General features: G+C 53.6%; 1 protein-coding gene across 2 annotated transcripts in view; it reads left to right on the top strand.

Annotated features, from left to right (window-relative positions):
- The first annotated feature begins 1,094 nt into the window (after window positions 1–1,094).
- The window catches only part of RPS6KA1 (ribosomal protein S6 kinase A1), a 39,607-nt gene continuing 17,137 nt past the window's right edge, over window positions 1,095–23,564 (top strand). The window contains exons 1-3 of one of the 2 annotated variants that reach the window (XM_027740287.2): window positions 1,095–1,234; window positions 7,599–7,643; window positions 22,545–22,598. In XM_027740287.2, the coding sequence (XP_027596088.1) occupies window positions 1,172–1,234; window positions 7,599–7,643; window positions 22,545–22,598 (162 nt within the window). In that variant the 5' untranslated portion in view covers window positions 1,095–1,171. The remainder of the gene's footprint in view (window positions 1,235–7,598; window positions 7,644–22,544; window positions 22,599–23,564) is intronic. The other variant, XM_027740288.2, reaches the window with a different exon arrangement.

Below are 23,564 nucleotides of genomic sequence, written 5' to 3'. Positions count from 1 at the left end.
ATTTTTCAAAGCACCAGGCTCTGGCTTAATTTGGCTTTTTCAGAGTTCACTGCCCTTTGGAAACAGGTAAAGGGCCAAGGGCTGTAACCTGGGACACCTGCCCTCAGAATGCACAATCCCAGCTCCGCTCAGGCTCATTAAATGTTTCCAGCCACACCTTGATGAAGTCAACCCTTAGCGATGCATCTTTGAACAAGATTTACTTTCATATTTTTTTTTTAACAAATAGTTTTATAATGAAACATGAAAACATGGTGCATTGGGGTTTGGTAAAATGTGAGTAGAGCAAAACTTTCTCCTATTTGAGAAACCTGACAGGTGAGAATTGCCAGGAATTCTGAACACCTGCACTCAAGGCACCTTTCCTCCGAGGCTCTCCAGAGGTGGATGTGTTCTTCACCCCTGTTTTGTAGGGAAGGTGGGGGACACTGCAGGAGGTGATGAGCAGTGACTCCTGGCACATCTTGAATTTGGAATCTGGATTTCCCAGAGCAGTGCTAGGCACTGATAAGACACCTCAAATCCTGGGGCAGTTCTGGGCCCCTCATGACAAGAAGACATTGAGGGGCTGGAGCGTGTCCACAGAAGGGAAGGGACTGAGGAAGGGTCTGGAGCACCAGGAGCACCTGAGGGAGCTGGGGGGGTTCAGCCTGGAGAAAAGGAGGCTCAGGGGGAACCTTCTTGCTCTCTGCAACTCCCTGACAGGAGGGGGAGGTCGGGCTCTCCTCCCAGGGAACAAGGGACGGGACAAGGGGAAACGACCTCAAGCTGTGCCAGCGGAGGGTCGGGTTGTATATTAGGTGAAATTTCTCCACCAAAAGGGTGGTCAGGCATTGGAAGGGGCCGCCCAGGGCAGCGGGATTTAAAAACCCGGTGTAGATGCGGCACTCGGGGACATGGGTTGGGGTGTCCTTGGCAGCGCTGGGGGAACAGCTGGACCGGAGAGGGGAGGGTGTGCTTTTCCAACCTGAACGATTCCACGCTCCCATCCCTTCCCGCAGCCGGCGCACGCCGGGCTGTGAGTGCCGGATGCTCCGGGCGGAGGATCCCCGCAGCCCCTCCCCGGTGCCTCCCGCCCGCCCCCCGCCCCGCCCCGGCCCGGCGCGGAGCCGGTGGGTGCCCAGCCCGGCGCTCGGAGCCAGCCCGGCGGCGCGGGCACCCGCCGGCAGCGATGCCGCTCGCCCAGCTCGCCGAGCCCTGGTCCGACATGGAGCTGGTCCATCTGGACCCGGAGGTGAGCGGGCACCGCCGGGGCGGCGGGCGGGGGGAGCCGCCGAACAAAGGAGCGCCCGGGTGGGACCCCGGCGGGACCCCGGGCGGGGCGGGGGATGCGGTGCCGCCCGCCCCGAGCCGCTCCCCGGGGCTGGAGGAGCGCGGCCGCCGGAGCCGAGCGCTGCCGGGGCTGCTCCGGGGCTGCTCCGGGGCTCGGTGTGTGCGCCCGGGGCTGGGGTCGGGGCGCCGGGGGGCTGCCGGGCTCGCTGCTGCCCTTGCAGGCTGTGATGGTTCGGGGAGCGCGGGCAGCGCTCCCAAACCTCCCGGGCACGTTTCCTCCGTTTTTTATTTTCCGGAGGAAAACGGACCCCGCTGAAGGCCCAGGGGATAAATATCTCAGGTTTGGGGTTTTTGTTTTTGTTTTTTTCTTCTCCCGCGGTCTCCCTCGCCCCCCCAGCCCCGGCTGCTCGCACAGGCCTGCGCTGCCAACTCCGATCTCAGTCCTGTGTCACTTTGCTGGACGTCTGCTCTTCCCTCCCACTTGGCTCTTTTCCTCCTCATTAAGCCCCCCAAGCCAGATGTGCAGGATGGTGCTCAGCCCCTGTCCACATCCATGGCTCGCGCCACAGCCATTTCCCGACGAAGGGACAGCTTGCAGCAGTTGTCACCCTCTGCAGAGCAGCCGGCTGAGGCACTGTGCTCTGGAACTCTTTAGTTAAACATCTCATCCAGATTGGCAGTAGCAGCTCTCCTGGAGAAACCAGAGGGAAGGTGGGGATTTTGTCCCAGGTGTTTCCCGGTCCGTGGTGCTTTCCCATTGTTCTATCAGGATTTGATGCCCGTCACAGTCCTTTATCATGCCTGGGGATGTTGTGATGGCTAATCAGTCAGATTTGCTCGTTCCTATTCAAAATTGCCTCTTAAGAGATCTCTGCTTGGAGTGCAGGCAGCGTTTCGCCCCTGCTGTAGGGACAGCAGGGAGGTGTGTTGGCCATCGGAGGCGAGGTTTCCTAATTTTCATCAGCCAGGTGTGGCACAGCCTCCCCTGGAGCCCCCCCCGTGCAGGTGGGGGCTGTGTGGAGGGTCTGCCTGGGCCAAACCCCTGGCACGAGGGTGCGGGAGGTGAAGAGCATCTGCTCGGAAGCATCGCTGGAGTCACGGGGATGAGTTTGTGCTGGAAGGTGGGAGAGCAGGGAAGTCCTGCGGCGATTCCCGAAAACCACACCGTGCGCCCGGAGCCAGGGCTGGGAGACAGGGCTTTTTATTTGTGGTTTCTCCCTTCCTAAGTAGGGAGAATGCCTGAGAAGCCAGAAAACGCCACTAGACTCACAATGGGAGGAAACTATAACGCCAGCGCCCGGGGCTGTGGATGCCGTGGGCGAGATTTCATTGACTCCCTAATCCCGGGTCCCCCAAGTGCCGGGCGGGCGCTGTGTCAGCACCACGGGATCGCTTCCGAGAGGAAACGGCCGGGGGGGGTCCCGTGTGTTTGTCATCCCGAGTCAGCTCCCGGGAGCAGCGGGGACCTTTTTCCTCATTGCACCAGTAAGGGGTGTGTTAATTGTAAACTGAAACCGGAGGGAGCCTCTGGCTCTCTCCCCTTCCCCCACCTCACCTTGGCCGGGGGTCAGGGTCAGGCACCGCGTGCAGGTGACATTTCTGCAGATCCGGCTTTTTGTTCTGGAGTGGGACATCAGCAATTTATCTCCCTTTGGTTTAAGCTGGTAAGCAAACACGCCTGATTCCAGCCAGGAAAATAACACAGGCGTTCTTCACCTCTACACCTGGGCCAGATGTTAAAGAGTTCCCTGAGATCCAGCACTGCCCGTGAGCGGCGGAGAGGGACTAAGGCTTGGGAGGAGTTTTGCACCTTGAGGCTAAAGTTGCCAAGGGTAGGGGCCCAAGGGGGAAGTTTTCACCCCTCCTGGGAGAGGTGGCACCACTGAGAGAGCGAGGAGACTTTTCTGGAACACCAGTTACGTAAATTGCCCTGGGATCGGTGCCATCCAGGTTAGAAACCGGCTTCCTCCGACCTTTGCTTTCTGAGTCACGGAGCAGAGGTGCTGTCACCGCGCTGGTGGAGGCATCAGTCTTATTGTTGAGGGATTTGTGGTTTTTCCAGTGTGTTCTGGGAGGATTGGCCGTTTGGTGCCCCTTGTCCCAGCCCACTGCAGCTCGGCCGTGCCAGGGAAATGTGTGGGAGTGGGTGGCAGTGGGAGCTTGAACTGATCCCCTGTAGGAGCCAAGTCCCTCTGTCCTGGGGACTGAGCTTTGTAAGACTTTTTCCTTCTTTTTTTTTTTTTTTTATTTTTCCCCATTCTGTTTATATTATTCCGAATATTGCTTATGTAGTAGAAAAACTTGACTGGGTCACAGTACGAGCGCTGGAGGATGGAGTTGAATGACACAGAAATTCCCCCCTGTGAGGGTGGGGAGGCCCTGGCACAGGTTGCCCAGAGAAGCTGTGGCTGCCCCATCCCTTGGGAGTGTCCAAGGCCAGGTTGGACAGGGCTTGGAGCAACCTGGGCTGGTGGAAGGTGTCCCTGCCCATGTCCTTTCCAACCCAAACCATTCTGAGATTCCGTGCTTCCATGATTTCATCCCCATAGTGATGGATCTGTCATCAGGGCTCCACTTTGCTTTAAATTCTTGTTTCATTACACAAACGTACAGCAACGCAACTGACGTGGGATTACGCCAAACTCAACCACTTCAAGCTAATTATTTTTGCCTGTATCATTCTTTACTGAGCAGGGAGCTATTCATGAGTAACTCCTTCTCAAGCATCGTAGCTGCACAATGCAAAAACTGTGATCAAAAGACAAGGGAGGCAGCCGAGTGACTGTCTCTGATGTGCTTTGTGCAGAGACTCCTCGGTCTGTTTGGGCTACGGGAGTTCTTTTGGAGATCTCTATTATTGCACAATTATTTCCTTTCTCTGAACTGCAATAGGCAAGATCCACACATTCCACTTAATAATAATAATCATCATCATCATAATTTAAAAATGCCTCGTTCTTGCGTCAAACGGGCAGAAGCTCTGGGGTGAAGGGTTTCTTCCTCCATTCCTTCCTGCCTGAGTGCTTGACTGTTCATCAGGGCTGGGTGAAAGAGCATCTCTGGGTGCCTGGCACCCAGGTTGTGTTTTGGGCATCTCAAAAATGACTAGTCAAAAGGTCCAGAAATAGCAGCAGACAATGCTGCTGATAACCCAGGGGGGTGACTTATGCTGGTGGTGTAACCACAGAGCACAGCAGGAGTGGGCACCATCCCCACGGTCCTGCCAGGGTGCCACTCGTCCTGGTTTCACATCAGAGCACACTGGCCTGGTCTGTAAATTGCTCCCTGCACTGCGGATTATGTGGAATTAAAAGGATTTAAAACACAAGATGTCCTAAGATAAATATCTCCCAAGTTCAGCCAGGCAGTTGCGTAACTGAGTACACTTGTTTTTCCAGGGTGCTTTTCTATTAAGGAAACTTCAGAGTGTCGTGTGTGCTCAGGAGGGTTTTTGTGTCACCTCTGGGGCAGCTGGAGTGGTCACTCACCCAGAGGTGCCCTCGCTGCCCGGCTGCTCCACGTGCCCATCAGATTAGCTCTGTAATCCCTGTTTCCGCTCACCCGGGAGCAGGGCAGGCTGGAAAGCTGCAAGGACAGGCTGCTGGCCCCCGGTGAGGCTCGTGTCGTGCCTCCCTGGTAACCCAAGCCCTGCTCTGCCCAATCTGTGTCAGCTCCTCACTGCCCCAAGGGAAGGAGCTCTGCCTCCCTCCTGCAGCACTCGTTGCCTGGTTGCTGCCCATGGGAGATCTTCAGGATTTTCTTGGAGTTGGACATCCAGGAGGCTCCTTTCCAGCCCTGAGAGCAATGTGCTCTGAGAGGGCATCTGCAGGGAGGGAAGCAAACACATGTTCCCTCGCTCGCCCTCCGTGCAGGGGGATGGCAGAAATAAAACATTTTAAAGAGGCAAATGTCAAACCAAGAAAGCCACAAACTATTTCAGCTGTGCTTACAATGCGGTGAATGGCTGTATTTTATCTTGGTGATGAGTCTGAACTGTGTGTTTCCATCTGGGACAGTTACAAATGGCCCTCGAATTCCATATGAGGGAATAAGGACTGGTTTTGCTCTGGGGTAGAAGGAAAGTGCTTGGCTCTAAATACTGCAATTCCCTCACACATCTGCCTCATGTCAGCCTGAGAATGCAACTGTTTCATCAGGAGCTCCATCCCTTCGAGACCAGGGAACTATATGCCCAGGAAACCTCCCTGGCATGGGCACTGTTCTCTTTCTTTTTCCCCATCCCTTCCATCCCCAGGTAGGATGGATTTCTGTCAACAGCAATGTGTAGGACAAGTCTTCCTTGGAGCAGGGAGCTGACAAAACACAGCACTTGAACTGTGGTGCATGAACTCACCCCTCTCCTGACACCTGCCTCGTAGATCTGTTCTCCAGACCATGAGCCAGGCACTGCTTCCTTCTGTCCAACACAGAAATTCTGCTTCTTGGGCTGTTTTAGACAAAACCAGCCCTCCCTGAGCTCTGGTTCGGATTAGCAGCCAGTTAGGAATTGTTGCTCAGTGATAGCTGAGCCAGTAAACATCACTGTGTTTCCAAGTCTGGTTATCTCCAGTGCTGTGTCCCCCCCTTCGTTGTGGGGGCTGTTCATAAACACAAATCTTACTTCACTGCTCAGCTATTCTTTGTGCTAATGGCACCAAGATCTCCCTGTAAACACCAGGGCAACATTCCTCAGGGAGAACTTGGCTTGTGAGGTGGTGCTGTTGCTTTTTTTCAGTCATTGTCTGAAAATACTTTGGAACTTAAAAGTTAAGTTGGGACTGAGGTGAGTTGTGGAGCTCAGAGTGGGTCCATATCAATGCAAATATTGCAGGGCCAGAGTCAGGCTGGTGATGTCCTCAGCTGGTGTGTGGTACTCTGTGTTGTAGGGCTGAGCTGTTCTTTGGGGCAGCACAGGTTGGACTGAGTGGAGGGACCTAAATATGAAGATACATGGGAACTCTGGGTTATTGTCTGTGGATTTGAAGTGTCTGAAAAATAAACCTGTGCTTAGATTCAGCTTTTTAGCCCTACAGCTGTTACTGTGAGCCAGCCACGAGCAGGGAGCTGAGCAGTGTAAACCCAGCAGTGGTGGTTTAAAACCCTCCTGTGGGAAGCTGGAGAGTGCCCAGTGAATGTTGTAGAAAGCAAGTGCAGCGTTAGAGGGAAGTTTTCACTGTGGCCCCAAAGCTCTGTCAAGATCAGCAATTGTAAGTTTTGCTTGATATTAAAAGGTAATGAGTTAAATTTGGCCCAAGGGGTGGAAGGGGATAGTGGAGTCCTGAGACAGAAGCCAGGCTGATCATATCACTGAGTTGTTGCTTCTCCAGGGAAGGACTTGGCTTTGTTTCTGTCCATTCCTGAAAGGCTCTAAAACCCAGTCATTCCAATAAGAATCTGAGGCCAAAATACATTGGCATTGCAACTCTTCTCTTAGGCCATAACCTGCGAAAAGGAGTGAACAAATTGGCCTCGTTCTTTTAGAGAAAAAGAGGAATTCCGTGATTTTTTGGAGCCTGCGACTGCAGTGCAAACAGACGTCAAAGTCTTCTTGCCCTTGTTTTTTCTCCACAGTCTGCAGAAAACCTTCTGTACGTGCTTATCCTGCTCTGAGTATCTGTGTCTTAACGAAATCCCACCCACTTCTGCTCCCGCCGGTTTCTCCAGCGCCGAACCTGATCCCTCTGGGGTTCAGCGCTCGGTGTGACGGGTTGGTGCCACTCCAGGTCACCCTCCGTGACTTTGTGCAGGGCTGGACCCGGAGCCAGGCAGGTGGGGCACAGTTCCCGCAGGTATCAGCTGCGATAGGGTAATAAATAAGTGATAAATGTTCCCTTTAAAGCCGGTGTCACGGCACAATGGCTGTTAACTGCACTCTGGTCTCCCGGCTTCACCCAGTCTCCCTGCTTGCTGCTTCCAGAGGAACAGTGCAGGGAAAGCCACAGTGTGGGTGCAGGAGGGGTGGGATGGAGCAGTGTCTGCAGCACTGGGATCATCCTGCACCCACCACCTCAGGGTGCAGGAGCTGGAGCAGTGCAGGGGTGTGATGTTCACCCCACAAGCAACATTTGGTGTATAAGGAGCCCTAATTTCATTTGAGGGAACGGTGGAGAGACTCTCCGGGCAAAAGCCTTTTTTAAGCAAGTTAAAAGACAGGAATCCCCTTGATACATGGGGGGAGCGTTCAACCACCTTGTACCACGTCCAAAGTGCCGTCCTGCCCTGTTTGTCCCACGTGAAGGGCTCCCAAAGCCCCCGGCCTTGGTAAAGGGTGTGAGGAGCGACCCCGTGGCCAGCACGTGCTAACAGCAGGCTCTCTTCCTTTACAGAACGGGCAGGCAGCCCCAGAAGAAGGTGGAAATCTTCCAGCCAAGGTAAAACTGCTCCAGGGTTACATCTCCAAGCCGTCCCCCCGAGGTGGGTGGGGGGTGTGAGCTGACTATTTATAAACCCTGTAAGCTGCTGCGCCGTAATCGGGATGAGCGCACGTGGCAGCGTGAGGGACTGGAGATGACCAAAAAGAAAGATAAAACCCCCATCTTCCTGTCCCTTTGGTCATCCAAACGTGCCTGGGAGGTTTCCCAAAGGGCTGCCTTGGTCCAGCACATGGGAGCAGGACTGGAGGCCACAGCTGAGGGCGAGAAGTGAGAATCCCTGGGGTGTTTCGGTGCCGTGTTTACGCCTCTCTCTGTGTTGTGATCTTGCCAGATGGGATGAGAAGTGCAAGAGTATTTGATGGTTTTGGCACAGCTGCCCTTGCTGAGTGCCTGGTATCTGTTTATTCTCTTGCCTTGGTGGGGCTGGGAGAAGCTCCACTTCTGCCAGGTTGTCCTTTGCATCCCCATTGGCATCAGCTGGGAATGGCAGAGGGAGCTGAGCTGCTGTCTTTGAGCAAGGATCTTAACCTGCTACTCCTTCTTCAGGCGCCTAAAGCTCATCCTGCCCCACACATGAACAGTGTGGTGCTGAAGGACTTGATTTCTCTGATGTGAGCCCTCCCCAAGTACAGGACTGAGTGCTGATTCTGCCACAGCATCCTAACTGAGCCTGTTCCTCTCTGCCCTGCAAGACACTCCAGAGCAGAAGAGCCATTTCAGTACCGTGAAATCATAATCCTTTCAGGATTTCCTTTCCTGATCCATAACACGCTCCAACTGTGGAGAATGACACAACATGTTTGATTTGCCCTGGGCAGCCTTGCCAAGCAGGTTGTCAAGAGCTTGTTGTGTGCTGTACCCTCAGCGAGGGCCCTGTGGCAGCTTCTCCCTCTGAATCATCGTCCCTGCTAAAGGCTCTGGGGGCTTGTGGTGTTGTTTTTCCAGTTGGTTACGCTGTATTTTTAGTAAAAGAAATCTCAACCTAAAAACCAGTTGTCTACGTTTCAGCCAGGTTTGGGGTTTGGGTTTTTTTCCCCTCCCTGGAATTTTTGTGGATTTCTAGCAGTGCTGTTGCATCCCACCTGCATGTTCTGCCTTTCTGTCCCACTCGTTGGCCTGGCACTTTTCCAGCAGCCTGCAAAGAAATCTGGTGTGGGTCAGGTGAACTCAAGTCACTGAAACTGGGCATTTCCCTCCCCTGAGAGCAGTGAGTTTATGGTTCCTCACTGTGCCTGCATCTCTGGCATGGGGAAAAAAGTAATCTGTGTCTTCTGGTTGGATTCCAGCCGGGTTTCTAAGACTCGAGACTTTGCCTCTTTCATCTTCAAACACTTGGCTAAACTGCCCTCCCCTAAAAGCTGCTGCAGGATGTTGCTTTAAAAATCACTTAAGATTTTTTTTTTTTTCTTTGAAGAACATCACTGAGACAAACCCTGGCTGATTGCATCTGTAGATGCTGCCCCACAGAAAGATCATGAGGTAGAGGCCAAAAAACACTTGAGGTTCCCTTTGCTGCTCTGTGTCTGTGGGACGCGGACATGAAGCCCAAGCTGGAGCAGAGCAGTGGGCAAGTTGTCCAACATCCCACAGCAGGGAAGCCACAAGAGCCCTGTGCTGGTGCAGGTGTCCTGTTTTCCACTTTTCTGAGGCACCGTGGCCAAAGTGCCTGTGAGCAGTGTCTGACAATCCCATTTTGGGTAACTTCTGAACACACAAAGCCCTGCTACGTGGTCCTGAAATAACCCCGGCGTCGTTTTCCAAGTTTGTACAAGGTATGTTTGCCACCAGCACGAGTGAAATCCCTCCTATAAACACATACCTTCAGCTTGAGGGCAAACTCTGCCCTGAGATGCTGCAGATGGGGGCACAGGCAGCACCCAGAATATCTGTGTTTTTCTGTTCACTTGGAGTGTAGACGTCAGCAGCAGCTTCTGGCACTGGCTCTACCCACAGCAAGGACTGAGGCAGGGGAAGCGAGCGGCCGTCACCATCTGAGGTGACTGTTCTCAAGTTGAAGGTTGCTCAGGCTCCCTCCCACACCCTTCTGTGCTGTGTGTGGAGAGCTGTAGGGGGAAGAGGCACCTTTTTTCCAGGTCTGTACTCGCTATCCTTTTGCGGCTCGTTCTGGGATCTCTTCTAAAAATAACCCGGAGCAGGGACAGCGGCGATTACTCAACGCCCACACAGCAGCACCGTCCCTCCCCTGCCCCTGCCAGCAGGATGCTGCCAGGAGTGCAGTCCTTATTTGCCTGGGCAGTAACCAAAGGCACTCTGCAAAGGAGGGAATCCAAGAGTTCCTCAAAAGAGTCGGGAACTTCACAGCTGGTAGCGCGAGGCCGGCAGAGTCGGATGCCTCCGTCAGCATCTCACCTGCTGCTGCTGCACTTTGGGGTCTTTGGGCACGAAACACGGTGAAATGGTCACTGCAGAGGTAGTGAGGGGATGGTTTTGGCTGCATTCAGGGACCTTCTTGCCGCTTTTGTGCCTCCAACTCAGCTTCCTACCCAGGACAGCTGGTGCGTTTCACAACCCGTGGTGGATTCCACCTTTCAAGAACAGTTGTGGTGCACAAGTCCCTGCAAGCCCCGTTCCTTGGTGTGTTCACCTGCGTGTCTTGGGAATGCCTGCAAGATCCTTGTGCTGCTCTGGGCTGGGTAGAGTTAATTTTCTTCAGGATGGCTGTGGTTTGGATTTGTGCTGAGAACAGGATGGTCACATCCCTAAAACCGGGATGCTGATCCCACACTGCAGGAACAGGAGCCTTTGGCAAATTTAGGTTCAAGGATGGATTTTTTTTCTCATCCTCTCTGCTGGTGGTGGTGGTTGAAAGCCCAGGGCTGGTTGGCAGCTCTGTGCATTGATCCTGGGTGCTGAGCCTTGTTCTCTCCTGTGTTCTCCAGATTTTAATTGCCAGGTTGGCTGAAATTGGTCCTTGTTGAGCTGGGGAACAGCAACTGAATTCAGTGGGAGAATGGAACCTCTCATATCTGGGGTTTGCCAGCCTGCTCTGCACCCAGGCTGAGGGGTGAGCCCGTGCTCCCTGAAGGTGCCAAGTGTGAGGAATTATGCATGGAAGTACAACACCCAATTAGTGAAATCACTTCATAATGAAGAGCAGAGGAGTGGATTTGCAGTGCTGAGTGAGCCCACACTCTCCCTGGAGGGAACGTGGCGCGGGCTGGGGTTGCTGATCAGCTTGTTCCTGGGTGATAATCACAGAGCACAGTGAAAACTGGGGAAGGGAATAACTGAACTCTTCCAGCTCTGAGCCATAAAAGAGACCTTTGAGACTGGAGTGAGGGATGTGCTCCTGCCCATGAACCAGGCATGTGGTGCCCCACCTGCTCAGGCTGGGCCTGGCTGTGGGAATGCAGCAGAGGGGAAGACAAGGCTTTTTCCCAGATCTGTGTAGCTCCTGCTGGTTTATCCTCATGTCCTGACCAGGGAAAGTCTGCAGAAAGGTCCTTCCCTGCTGCATCTTGCAAGGGATGGTGAGGGAGAGCCCTTGTGCCAGCCTTGCACGTGAGCTCCAGGCTGAGAGTGGGACAGGATTCCACTGGTGTCCAGTGGTGTGATCCCTGTCAGAACTGGACACAACTAATCACAGCTTCTTAACAGGAAGGGTTTCAAAACAAACAAGTGGCTGCCCTGCAGTGGGCCGTGTGTTTGCACAGCTGCTGCTGCTTTCTCCAAGAACTGGGAAGCTGTGGAGCTGTGGGAAGGGGCAGGTTCCTCAGCAAATCCCCTCTCAGCCCACTGCCCCTCTCCTGCTCCTTCCAGCCAAGAGTGCTCTGGCCAAATCTGGCCCCTCCCTGGCTGGGCAGGACCTGGGATAACCTGGTGGGAGCAGAACATCTCGTGGTGCTGCCTGGAAATCTGCCTTCCCCCTGCCTCGCAGGGGCTGCAGCCACGGCTGCTCTCTCAACGTTTGGCTTTTCCAGCCTGTCAGTGGTAAAGCTCCAAGTTTAAACTGGCTGCCCCGTCCTGTCAGCTGAAGGAATCGAGTGGGTTTGTTTCTCCAGCAGTGCCTGACAGCTCCCGGCCCGTTCCTGGCAGAGCGTTTGCTCTCCGTCCTTGGCAAGGCCGGGCTTTGGGGAACAGCAGCTTCTGAGCTCTTAAAAAACACAAATAAATGCCTGTTTGAGGAGCAGAGTCTCTGATGAGCTGCAGACTCTAATGAATAATTGAAGAGGGGTCAGTTTACAGGACTTGCACAGGAGGAATGCGGCAGAGGCTGGAGCAGTGCTCCAGCAGCCCTCCCACACGGTGCCCCAACCCATCCAAACCACTCCGGTTTCTTCCCTTCCATTTCCACCCCCCTCGTGGGTTCATAGAAGCTGCCTCGTGTTCTGTGTCTAGAAAGCCTCTTTTATTGAAGGAGAAAAAAAAAAATCATGAAAATCGGTTACTTCGTGTTGTACCTGGAGGAAATCTGTGATCCCTCTCTCTGTCAAAGAGCTCCTGATCCCACAGGGAAGTGAGGGAGGCTCCTGCCACCCTCTCTTTGCCCAGGCTGCTCCTGGCAGTCTGAGCTGGGGGCACAGGATTGCTGAAGCTGATTTCTTTGTGGATACAGGAGGCAGCGTGAGCAAGGCCAGAGCTCTGCCAGCACTTCCCCAGAACCAGAGGAATCACGGGCTCCTCTCCCAGACTGAGGGAAAGGGAGACAGGGAATGTGGCAGTGGCAGCTCCCTCTGTGCCAGGGACAGTGGTGATGGCTGGCACTGAAGAGGACCTAGAAGAGTTCAACCAGAAGAACTCATTCACATTTGATTTTTGAAGGGATCGGAATGGGCTTGGGTCCCTGGATCATCCCACCCCAGCAACTGGGAGCTTGGAGTCCCCTTGGCTGGGTTTACTGGGGGTCACTGGCTCTGTGACTCTCCCTGCACACACAAGCAATCTGCCTGAAGCTCTTGCAGCTTTACAAGTCTCAGCTTTATTTGGAAGTGAAGCCTAGTTTGGACACGAGCAGTAAATTCCTTCCATAGCTCCAGGTGAAGCTGCAATAATATTTTCCCCCCTGGTTACACCATTCTGCCTGCCAGGGGCTGTCACGGGGCTGGGGACCATCCAGGGAGGGTAGTCCCAGCTCTCTAAGAATTCCTGCCTTGCCTGGAGCCCTTCTCCTTTGCCCTTAGGAAAACCCCTCGCTGTGTGCCTGGGGCAGCCTCCGAGGGGAGGGAAGCAGAGGCATTGCCTCCCAGCAATTCCCACTGATCTCATTGCAACCGTGCTCTGAGGCAGGAAGGGGTTTCCCTTGCCAGTCCTGGAGTGCACAGCTGGGAAATGTCACCCCTTTGGATGTGGAAAATGAAGGTGTTTATCCCTCGTTTGTACTGAAAACCTCGGTCTGGGCAGGGCTGCTGGTGGCTCCGGGAACACCGAGGGGACTGAGGACACGATCTCTTTGTGCTCCCAAAGCTCTCTGAGACGTGGCTGTACTGATCTCCACTCTCAGAGGGGAGGGTTTAACTGGACAGCCTGGGCTGGCCTGGCTACACACTGGGAATGTGCCTCTGCTTACAGAGGTGATGGCTCTGCACCAGGACTGGGGTCAGGAGGGGACCCCTGGGGTCTCCACATGGACAGAGTGTGGGGGGGAAAACTCCTTAAAATAGCATCTTAGGGGAAGAGGACAAACCACGGTGTTCCCAGCGTTCAGGCTGGCTGTAATTCCCATGCTGTGCTGCTTGGGAAGGGGATGGATAGTGACCTTCATGTTATGGTCTCGTGCCCCACCATGCAGAGCAGCTGAGCCGTGGAAGGGGTGGCTGGTGGCTGCATCTGTGTTTTTTATAAGCATTAAGTGATAAAATGTGGCTTTGCTACAGCAGATGCTCACCCTGTGCACTCTCACCGGGGTGTTGGTAACACACAGCTCAGGGTGTGTTTTGGACACGGGGCTTTTTTTTTAGCTTTTAACACTCCTGCAGTTCACAGCCACCGTGAAAACGTGACAATCACTTCTCCTGCAACGTGTCTCTCCTGTGTGTCCTTCCCAGAGGGTGGGAGAGAGCTGGATTCTCCCAGCATGGAGAGACCAGCCCCTGGGACCAGAGACCAGCCCCTGGCAGGCACCAAGAAAAGGCTTCAGCGAGTCCTGAGACCACTTTTTGTGTGTCTTGCAGCGAGGAAGCTGCCGGGAGCACGTGTGCTGTGGGAGGAGTGTGGAATTCCGGCATTCCTGCGATAGAGAATAGTTTCCACATCCCACGATAACTCCAAGGGCAGCAAACAAGCCCTGCTTCTTGCTGTGAAACCAGTGCTGTATTTTATAATTCAGTTAGAGGGAGTTTTCATATCCTCCACTAAAAACCAAAACCCAGGTGGAAGGTGGTGCTTTCCTGCCGGTTCCAAAGAGTGAGATTCTGCATTTAGGACAGCCTGGGATGGAGTCTCCTGGTTTTACCACCAGCAAAGCACCGAGCTGATTGGAATTTGCTGAGAGGAGACATTTCCTCCTTGCTGGGAAGTGTGTGCAGGGCTGCAGGAAGGGGAGGCTGTATCCTTTGCACTTTATAAATGGAGACTGATTTGCTCTCTAGAAGCTGCATAACTAAGTAGTTCCTTATCTCCTGGCTGCTAAAGGTGTTTTCCTCTCTGGCATCTCATTTCACTGGGTGCAAAGTCCTGCTGGCTCCCAGTGCTCCTCTCACAGCTCTGTGACAGCAGGGGCACCGGAGCTGTCGGGAAGTCTCGGTGGGGTTTGGGAACATCTTTTGCCTGAGCTTGTGTCTTCAGCCCAAACAGCTCATTGTCAGCTGATCCTGGCCAGCTGTGGCTTGTAGTGCCTGGAAAGGGTGGAGAAAGTGTGTTTGTTTGGTTGTTTTTTTTTTCTAAGACACTTTCAGAATCTGCTGCCAGCACGGCCCTGGAGACAGCCAGGAGAGGGGAGCAGAGTGGGGAGCATGAGGGGGGTGCCTGCACTGGAATCTCTCTGCTCTCTCCATTCCAAAAGGGACCTGAGCCCTCCCTCTGATATAAAGCAGATATTTTGGGTTCCCCTGGTCAAATGAGTCAGTTAAAAACTGAGCAGATCAAAAAGGATGCTGTGAAGCACAAGGACGGGAGCTCTGCTGTGTGAGCCACCATCTGCCTTCTCCCTTTTTCACCCTCAGGCTTTGCTTGAGAAAACCCCTCATCCCTTGTAATCGTTTCTGAGATCCCCCTGTTTTAGGAGTGCTGAGTCTTCCCAGAGGGGTGTTTATGATGTGAACGTTTATGAAATGGATGCTTCGGGCTCTTTCTGTCCTGTCTCGGAACAGAAAAAACATTTTGGGCATTAAAGATGCTCCGAGTGCCACCTGCTGGAATGTGCTCGAGGGGTGGCAGGGTGCCCTGGGCTCTCAGCCCCTTTGGGGTGGCACAGCCTGTCCTGTGGCTGCAGACACTGGTACCTGTCACCTTCAGCCCCTTCAGGGTGACAGAGCCCATCACATCTTTACTGTGATGCCTTTACATGTTCCTGTGAGGGTGGGGAGGCCCTGGCACGGGTTGCCCAGAGCAGCTGTGGCTGCCCCATCCCTGGAAGTGTCCAAGGCCAGGTTGGACGGGGTTTGGAGCTTGGGTCTGTCTGTGGCTTCCAGGATTTTGCAGTGTTTCCTTCCTCTCCATCCTTCTGTGCAGAAGGGGATGTGGGTCACTGTCTGACACATAAGAGGAGTGAATGTGCTGGTGAGAGAAGGGACCATGAAAAGAATAAAAAAAGGTGGAACTGCCCCACCTAAACACCAAACAGGGTGGGGTAAAACTCTGCTGCCTTGGTCCAAGGTTTCCCTTTCTAGGGATCTGCTTGTCACCCCTATTGTGGGGAGCCAGGATCACTGCTTGGAGTGGCAGCAAAGTCCTCCCCAAGGGTCAGCAAGTCAGTTTTACACTGAGCATTTGGCTGCCTCTGTGAGTGGAGAGCCATTGCCATGAGGAGGATTGCAGAGTGCTTCTAGGATGCTCAGAGTCTCAGGCTTTTGTTTTAAGCCATATGGGGTGAGGCTGCTGGTGTTATCCATGCCAAGACAGAGCTGGTCATTCACTTCTCCTGGCTGCTCTGGCCCTGTAAGGGTTGGGGCATGAAGGCAGTGATTAACAGGATTTCTAGACACCAGTGTTACCAACAGCTCACTGGGCAGAGGCCTGTCTGTGTCCCCTGGATTTCCTCCCCCTCCCTCATTTTTGGTTGGTTTTGTTTTTCAGGGCACAGATAAAAGAGTCCTTGGAGATGGTGTGGGGTGAAACGTGCAGCCCTGTTCCCTCTCAGTAATCCCTTCCTGCAAAGCTCCTGCCAGGAATCCGCCCCCGTCCTTATCCACTCATTGGGAAGTTCCAGTTCCCGGAGTCTCTGGTGTTCCTTAGCTGTGTTTGTAGCAGTGACTCTGTCCAGGACTTCCACCTTCAAAGCCACCCCGCCGTGGCCCTTCCTCCCCAGGCCCTGACATCCCTGAGGCTTTTGTCTGTTAGGAAATGCCCTTGTTCAGCGTGAGTCAAAGGGCTGAGGAAGCCTCCTCTCCCTGCAGATCCTCCTGGGTTGCTCCAAGAATCTCCCTCCTCTTTTTGAGTGCTGTCCTTGACCCCGAAGATTTACACTGTCCTGTTTCTCCCTCCTTCTGCAAAAGCTGTTGCTGTTTCTTTGGTGACTCACAGGGGCACGGGCACATCTTTTCCCTCCATCCTCTCCCTGCTTTTATGAAACACCCAGGACTGAATTCTGCAGCTTTTCCTGCTCTGAGTGTGGCTGGAAGTGGCTGAGGAGCTCAAGTGAGAGCTCTCCTGTCTTTTCCCCCTGACCCTTTTCCCATTGTGAGCCTTCACATATTAATGCAAAAGTAACTCTGTCTTATAAAAATGCAAGCCAGTGGTCAGACCCTCACTCCGAGCAGGCAGCCCTGCAGTGGTGCTGGATCCTGATGTTTGGGATGATGCTGGAGTGAGAAAAGCAGAGCCCACAAGGTTTCATGCCTGGAAGTGAAGGCAACTGTATGGCCCTGGAAGGATGTCCAGGGAATAAACCTGTTGGAACACGTGCAGGGGAGGAGGACAGAACCTGCTCTTGGGCAGAGAGGATTTTTAATCTACTTGAGCTTTCAAATTATTGTTTTCTTTAATTGTGTGTGTGTGGTGTGTGTAAGCCTGAAAGAGGTGGCCTTGCTGTTTAATCCTCGAGCCCAGCCTTGACTCTGCAATGCCCACTGAATTAGATCAAGTGAAACTCCCCAATTCTCCCAGGTGGCCTTTTTTTTTTTCTTATTTTTGGCAATTGAATGAAACTGGTGGGATCTCACAAATTGTTCTGCTTGGCTGGACTTTTGTTTTCAACTGCTTACTCTGACCTGGCTCCTGACCGGGCTCAGGAAGGTGTTTTAAAGATTTATTTTACTTCTCATTATCCTGCTCTGACTTTTTTAGAAATAAATTCAGTTCATATCCCCAATTTGAGTCTGGTTTGCCTGTGATGGTATTTGGTGAGGGATCTCTCCTGGACCTTATCTCAACCCATGAACCCTTTGTTATATTTTCTCTCCCCTGTCTGATTGTGGAGGGGAGTGAGAGAGTGGCTTTGACATCCAGCCAGGGCCAACCCACCATGGCCTTTTTGGTGCTGTGGCTCGGATTCACGAGGATTTTGAGACAAGGATAGCACTTGAGAGAGGCAAAACAAGTCCTGAGCAACGTCAGGGAGTGGAATGATCGGGGGGAATTTCTGTTGTCGTTGTGGTGGAGGGACAAGGGGCGGATTTTGTGTAAATTTTCCACTTTCGTTCGGTGTTGTGGCGACGTTGATTTGATTTCTGTGGGGCGTGGCGGTGCTGACGTGGTGGTGGCAGCTCAGTGTGTGTAGCACAGGCACCTGGTGACACGTCTCAGCTCCCAGGAGGTCCCAGAGCAGCTGGGGCATCCCCCCGAGGGCAGGTTTCCTGTGGGGGGGGGTGCTCAGATTTCCTGGAAGTCGGTGGAAGGCAGCAAAACCAGTTCAAATCTGCAGCTGCTGGCACGGCCACCTCACCGTGCCCTGGCTGAGGGCAGCACTTCCTTCTGTGGCAAAATGACTCACCCTGAGGCACTGCTTCCTTCTCCCCATCCCACCCCCCTGCAGGGGTCCAGCCTGTCCTCTGTGTGGGCTGGTGGCTCCCTTCAGACACAGGTACCCCAATCTGAACCCTTCACTTCAGTGTCTCTGCTCAGAGAAGGACAGAGGTGCTCAGGGGCGAGCACCCCACAGGATTTCTCGGGCTCCCAGGGGCACTGGAGGGGATCCCCCACAAAAGTACAGACAAAAGGACGAGGTTCTGGCCAACCCTTTGCTTGCAAATGAGACCAAGGGCCAGCCCTGCCCAAATAAGGGCTTTGCAGGAGGGCAGGTTGTGGCTGGGGAGGTTTCTCTGCTTTGTTTGTTCCCCTTTTTGAGAACCACCACTTGAAAAAAAAAAAAAAAAAAGCTCCAGGCAGAGCAGCCCTTGCTCTCCACAACAGCAAACATCAGCCTCGCTCCCCCTGCAGAGCTGCAGCACCTCTTGCTTCCCACTGATTTCAGGCTCCCACATTCCTGAGTGTGAAGCTCCCACGTTCCATCACCCAGGAGATGCCTGTGCTGGAGGGGTCTCAGGTCATCTTCACCCAGTGCCTCCTGGGCAGCAGCTGAAATCTCTGCTGGGACACCCCCTTGGTCTGGCGTGGGGCACCATTCCCACCTGGGGAGCCTGTGGATGTGACAGCAGCTGTCTCTCCTCAGGCTGCAGTCCTTCACACCATCTCCTTCCTGTTTATGAAACCCTGATCCTTCCCTCCCAGTGCTCAGTGGGCTGTAACTGGATCCTGGGCAGGAGGCAAAGGCAATCCCTGGTTATTCTGATTTAAATCTGTAGGGCTTGCGAGTGTCCTGTTTTATGGAGCTGCTGTCGGGAAGGTGGAGGATGCTGGAGGTTTGTCCTGCATGGAATTGGATTACAGGATTGGGAAGCATTTGTGTGTGGCAGCACTGGGTTTGGGGATTGCCTTTCCTAGTGCTGAGGTGCCAGTGGCAGCAGGTCCATGCAGAGTTTACAGCTGGGTCTTGGCTTCAGTGCCAGTGCCCAACCCACCCCCCCTCAGGCAGTGTCTCCTCTTTTACACAGGAAGGGGGGAAAAAGGGGGGGATGTTTTTGAGCTAAAAGAGGGGAGATTTAGATTAGATACAAGGAAGAAGTCCTTCCCTGTGAGGGTGGTGAGGCCCTGGCACAGGTTGCCCGGAGAAGCTGTGGCTGCCCCATCCCTGGAAGTGTCCAAGGCCAGGTTGGAGCAACCTGGGCTGGTGGATGGTGTCTCTGCCCATGGCAGGGGGTGGAACGAGATGGGCTTTAAGGTCCCTTCCAGCTCAGCCTATCCTATAACTCAATGATTCCCTGCCCCATCTCAGGGGTTATCTGCTGTATCAGGTCCCTGGGACGCTGCTTTGGGGCCCCACATGAGGTTTGCACACCCACATCTCATGGGAGGGTTGCACAACCCTGTCTGCTGGCTCAGGGGACAGATCCTGCACCGAGACACTGCTCTGTGCTCTGCTGCTACACAGGCAGGGATACCTTAATAGGGACAGAGATGGGAACTGGCCAAGTCAGGCAGTGCAGACATGGGGAGCAGAGAGGGAAGAAGGGCTTCAGCCCCGTGGTTCTGGATCAGTTCTCTCCCAACTTCCATGTAAGCAAGGAAAACAGGGAGCCACATGTGCACTCCCAGTTCCCTCAGGAAACCAGCCACATTCAGCTGTGGCTTTTAGCACCTTCAGTGTAACAGACTTCTTCCCTATGTCTAATCTAGATCTCCCCTCTTTTAGCACAAAACCATTTCCCCTTGTCCTGTCACAACAGGCCCTGCTAAAAACTCTGTCCCCATCTTTCTTGGAGCCCCTTTAGGCACTGGAGGGGGTTCTAAGGTCTCCCTGGAGCCTTCTCTTCTCCAAGCTGAACATTCCCAGCTCTCCCAGCCTGTCTCCAGAGCAGAGGGGCTCCAGCCCTTAAAGCATCTCCATGGCCTTCTCTGGCCCTGCTCCAGCAGGTTCCTGTCCTTCCTGTGCTGATCCAGAAGCTGCTGCCTCCTCTTGGCCTCTTCTTTGGAGAGCTGCAATTCCACTGATCCTGCAGGGAGAGCATCCCTGCTGGACTCAGCTTTTGCACTGCTCAGAGCAGGGGCAGGGAAATTTTGAGGAAGGAAACTACAGAGACTCTCAGCTGCTGGTTGCTGCCTCGTGTAGTGCCTGAAGTCGCCCTTTTTTTCCCCTTTTTTTCCTGTGTGTGACACGGGGGACTGGCCTGATCCTCCCGAAAAGGCAGCTGAGATTTGCTGATGGCTCTTTCCACGCCTAAGCACCCGTAAAGCCCGTCCAGTGTTCTGGTTTGGCCGCTGCATTGTGCAGCCGTCGCCGCACAAAGCGATTTCCCCACACGAAACTGCGGTTTCCTTTCAGCAAAAACTCCCAAAATACATCCCAGTGACATAACTACGGGGTTCTCGTGCCGCTCTGGGCACTGCTCCGGGCTCAAAGCTCGGGATCCAGCTTGGAAAGGATGGGAGAATAACAGCCCAAAGCTTTGGAGATGCTGAGGCTCCTCTTCCGCAGCAAGCCAAGGATCCAGGAGGCAAGTGTCTGATAAAATATCTGCTCTGTCTCTTCTGCAGGACACGAGAAATCGGGGAATCGCCCGATTGTAGAGAGCCAGACCTTATCCAGGGTTAATTTACAACTTCTCTTTTGGGAAAAAAAGGCATTTTGGAGGGTACAACTGCTTTCTAAGAAGTGTCTTTCCTAGGTGCTGCCAGATTTTGGGAGTGTTTTGGGACCCAGAGCATGTGTTGAAGCAACAGAAATTAAAACAGCTTCTGGTTAGTTGTTGATGAATAGGAAGGGAAATGCCAAGAGCAGAATCTGTTTCGAGCTTTTGCAGGGTGGTTGTTTTTTTTTTTTTCCTTCTTCCTTGCATTTAGATGTGACGGTCTCAACCAGCAAAGTGACAAAACGCGAGCAAAAACAAAACCTGTCTCTTGGCTTCTGGCTTGTAAAATCCTCCCTCAAAAAAAAAAAAAAAAGGGGGGGGGGGGAGAAAGTGGGAAAGAGGACTCGTATTTTGAACTTGGAAAAAAAAAAAACAAACCCTCAGTATGCCCCCAGCCCCTGATCTGAGGTGGCTCAGCCATCTGTGAAGGCAGCATTGGGAAGTTTGGAAAAGTTGTCTCCTCCTCTGACTTGAGGGAACCTCTCGGGCTCAGCCCTGGCTGGTGGCTGGGGGTGTCCTTCTATTTTCCAGGAGCAGCAAATACCATTTCCCAGCAGTGCAGGGATCTGTGTAAAATGCCTCTCTGGATGCTGTGGGTGATGGAAGGTGGCTGGGAGCTCCCAGGAGCAGTGTGTGCTGGTGGGATGGACCTGCAGAGACATCCGTGCTTGTGCGAATGAAATCCATCCGTCCCCATCCCAGGCAGGGTCTGGTGCCTGCTCTGAAGGAGCCAGGAAGGAGCTGGTTTCCTGGTGGGTGGGTGGGATCCCCGGGGAGGGGGTTTTGCTGAGGTTTTTGTGATCACTTTTCACTCAGGAAGGGGTTCAGCTGGGGTTTTGGTGGATGTGTCAGCCAGCTGCCCTGGCATCCCCTTCCTGCAGTGACAGCAGCAGGACAGCCACCTTCTCCCAGTCCCAAAGAGATCCTGCCTGCTCCTGCAGCAAGGGCAGAGCAGTGGAGAGGAGGAAGAAGAGGTGACTGCAGGGGCCCCTCTGATCTGGAGCTGAAAATCAGTTAATTCCTAGCTCTAATCTCACTGTTCTCATGCGGCTCCTCCCGTTCCTCAAGGCTTGCTTTTCCTTCTCTTCTCCCTCTCTGTAGCTCCTGTCCCACTTCCAGGTCACTCTGTGCCCACCCAGTTGTCACTGCTGGCACTGTGGGCTCCATCCTGCTCTCACACTTCCTGAGAAAACACCAGAGAAGTCACAGCTCGAGTCCCCCTTTGCTCCCTGCAGTCACATGTTTTATCTCACCCACAGCCAAAGACTTGAACCTCTCGGAGGAAATCCTCTGATTTGAGGGTTTTTGGGGGGTGATTTTTCTATTCAAACTTGGCTCGTGATCTAAAAACCAGGAGAAAGAGTACCCAGATGAGATTGCAAGTCTCTGTACCTTCATCAAAATACACTAGGCTTGGGGACTGACCTTGCAAAAACTTACTCCTTCCCTTAAGTCTGAGTCTACTGGAGGAGAAGGAGCCATTTCCTAGCTGAGAAGCAGTTCTTTTCTGAGCTCCCCTTAAATGCTTCTGCATCTCTCCCTACGAGGGTTCACAGTCTCACATCTGGCCCCAGAGGCAGCATAAACTGACATTTCTGATGCTGCTGGGGACCTGTCAGAGCAGCTGGGCTGGCCCTGCCCTGCCCTCAAGGGATGTGGGGAGCTCTGGTATTTGAGTATGTTCCTCCTGGTTGCTTTAGAAACTGCTGAGTGTGCCCAGGAGAGAAGCCCAGTCTTTGCCATGGGGGTGCCAAGCTTCTCTGCAGACCCAGGACAGATGCTTTTGGAGCTTGTCCAGGTGTAGCAGAGAGTAAAATCTGATCTAGACATTAATCAACCTGCCAGAAATTAATTCTCTCTCCTTGGTGCTCTGATTCTTGGGGGACATGTGTAACCAAGTGCCAGCACCGTGTCCTGAGCGCTCTGTCAGAGTTTATCAAAGCCGGTCAATATAAATTTATGTAACAGGAGCTGGCTCCAGCTGCTCTCCTGGAGCCACCACACAGCTCAGAATCACATCCCGAGGAGCAGTGGCTGGTGGGACACCACCAGTGACTGTGAACAGCTCGCCTGGTCTTGCTGAACAAGTTAGTCGGGAAAAGTTTAACAGAATATCACAGCCCCTCTGTGCTGATGCTTGTCTGTTGTTCCACAGGTAAAATCCGACATCACCTGGATAGAGAAAGACCTCGTGGACTCAGCAGACAAGGTAAGAGAGCCCGTTGCAGTGGGACTCATCCCTTTCATTTGCATTTTGTCCCATGACGGGTCGTCCCACGTCAGGGACCTCTCTGAAAACAAAACCCTTTCCTGCCACCCGCCCCTGAGAGCTGAGAGCTCTGTGGGACTGCTGGTGCAGAGAACAGCTATGGCTCACGTGACATCCTGGACTTGGCTTCATCCTCCTCCTCCTTCCTCCCCACACCAGCCCCCTTTCCGTGCTGTCGTTTGCGTCTCCTGTGGTTTTCTGATCTTGTCGCCCTGCTGGGGTGGGCACTTTTAGTTGTGTGGACACAGCAGGGGGGGGAGATTATATTGTCTTTTTCTGAGGCTCCCCTCCCCACGCTGGTAACACAACGTGGAAAATTGTCTTGGCTGGGACAGGATTTATCAGGAGCCGGCTGCTCTCCCACACGGCTCCACTGGAGCAGCGTGAGGCTTCCCTGGGAGTGGTGAGGCTTGTCTTCGGGCAGCACGCTGTGGACACGGTTTCTCCTTCCCTAGACTGTGGCAGGGTGAGGGAGGTTTGAGTTTTTTGGGGCTCCTGGCTGTGCCCAGCAGCTGCACGGTGCTGTTCCCAGCTCCTCGGGCCTCACCAGCCACCGAGGTTCCCACCGTGGAGCTGGGACCAGCTGCCTGGCTGGCATTAAGTCATTTGGGTCTTTCACTATCGGTTCTCAAAAAGCACGTTCTGGGGGTGGAGGAGGCAAGACAGTCATAATTTGTCTCTCTGGTCCAAACCAAGATCCCCTTTTCATCCCCTGTGCTCTCTGGAGTAATTCAGAAATAACGCTGACACGGGGCTATTTCCAATTGCAAAGGTGTGGGGGCGTATTTTGACTCATTTTGAGGGGTTTCTTTCTTACCTGCACACCCCAGGGTCTTGCTGTGGAAAACATCTGTCTGCCCTGATGGAAAGGTCAAAGGGGAACAGTCTTGGAGGGGGAAGGAGGCA

Source organism: Pipra filicauda, unplaced genomic scaffold (assembly GCF_003945595.2).
Source record: "Pipra filicauda isolate LSUMZ 115617 unplaced genomic scaffold, ASM394559v2 scaffold219_size1829416_pilon, whole genome shotgun sequence".
Classification (NCBI taxonomy): Eukaryota; Metazoa; Chordata; class Aves; order Passeriformes; family Pipridae; genus Pipra; species Pipra filicauda.
Note: the sequence above shows the minus strand (reverse complement) of the source record. Positions and strands in the feature narration are given on the sequence as shown.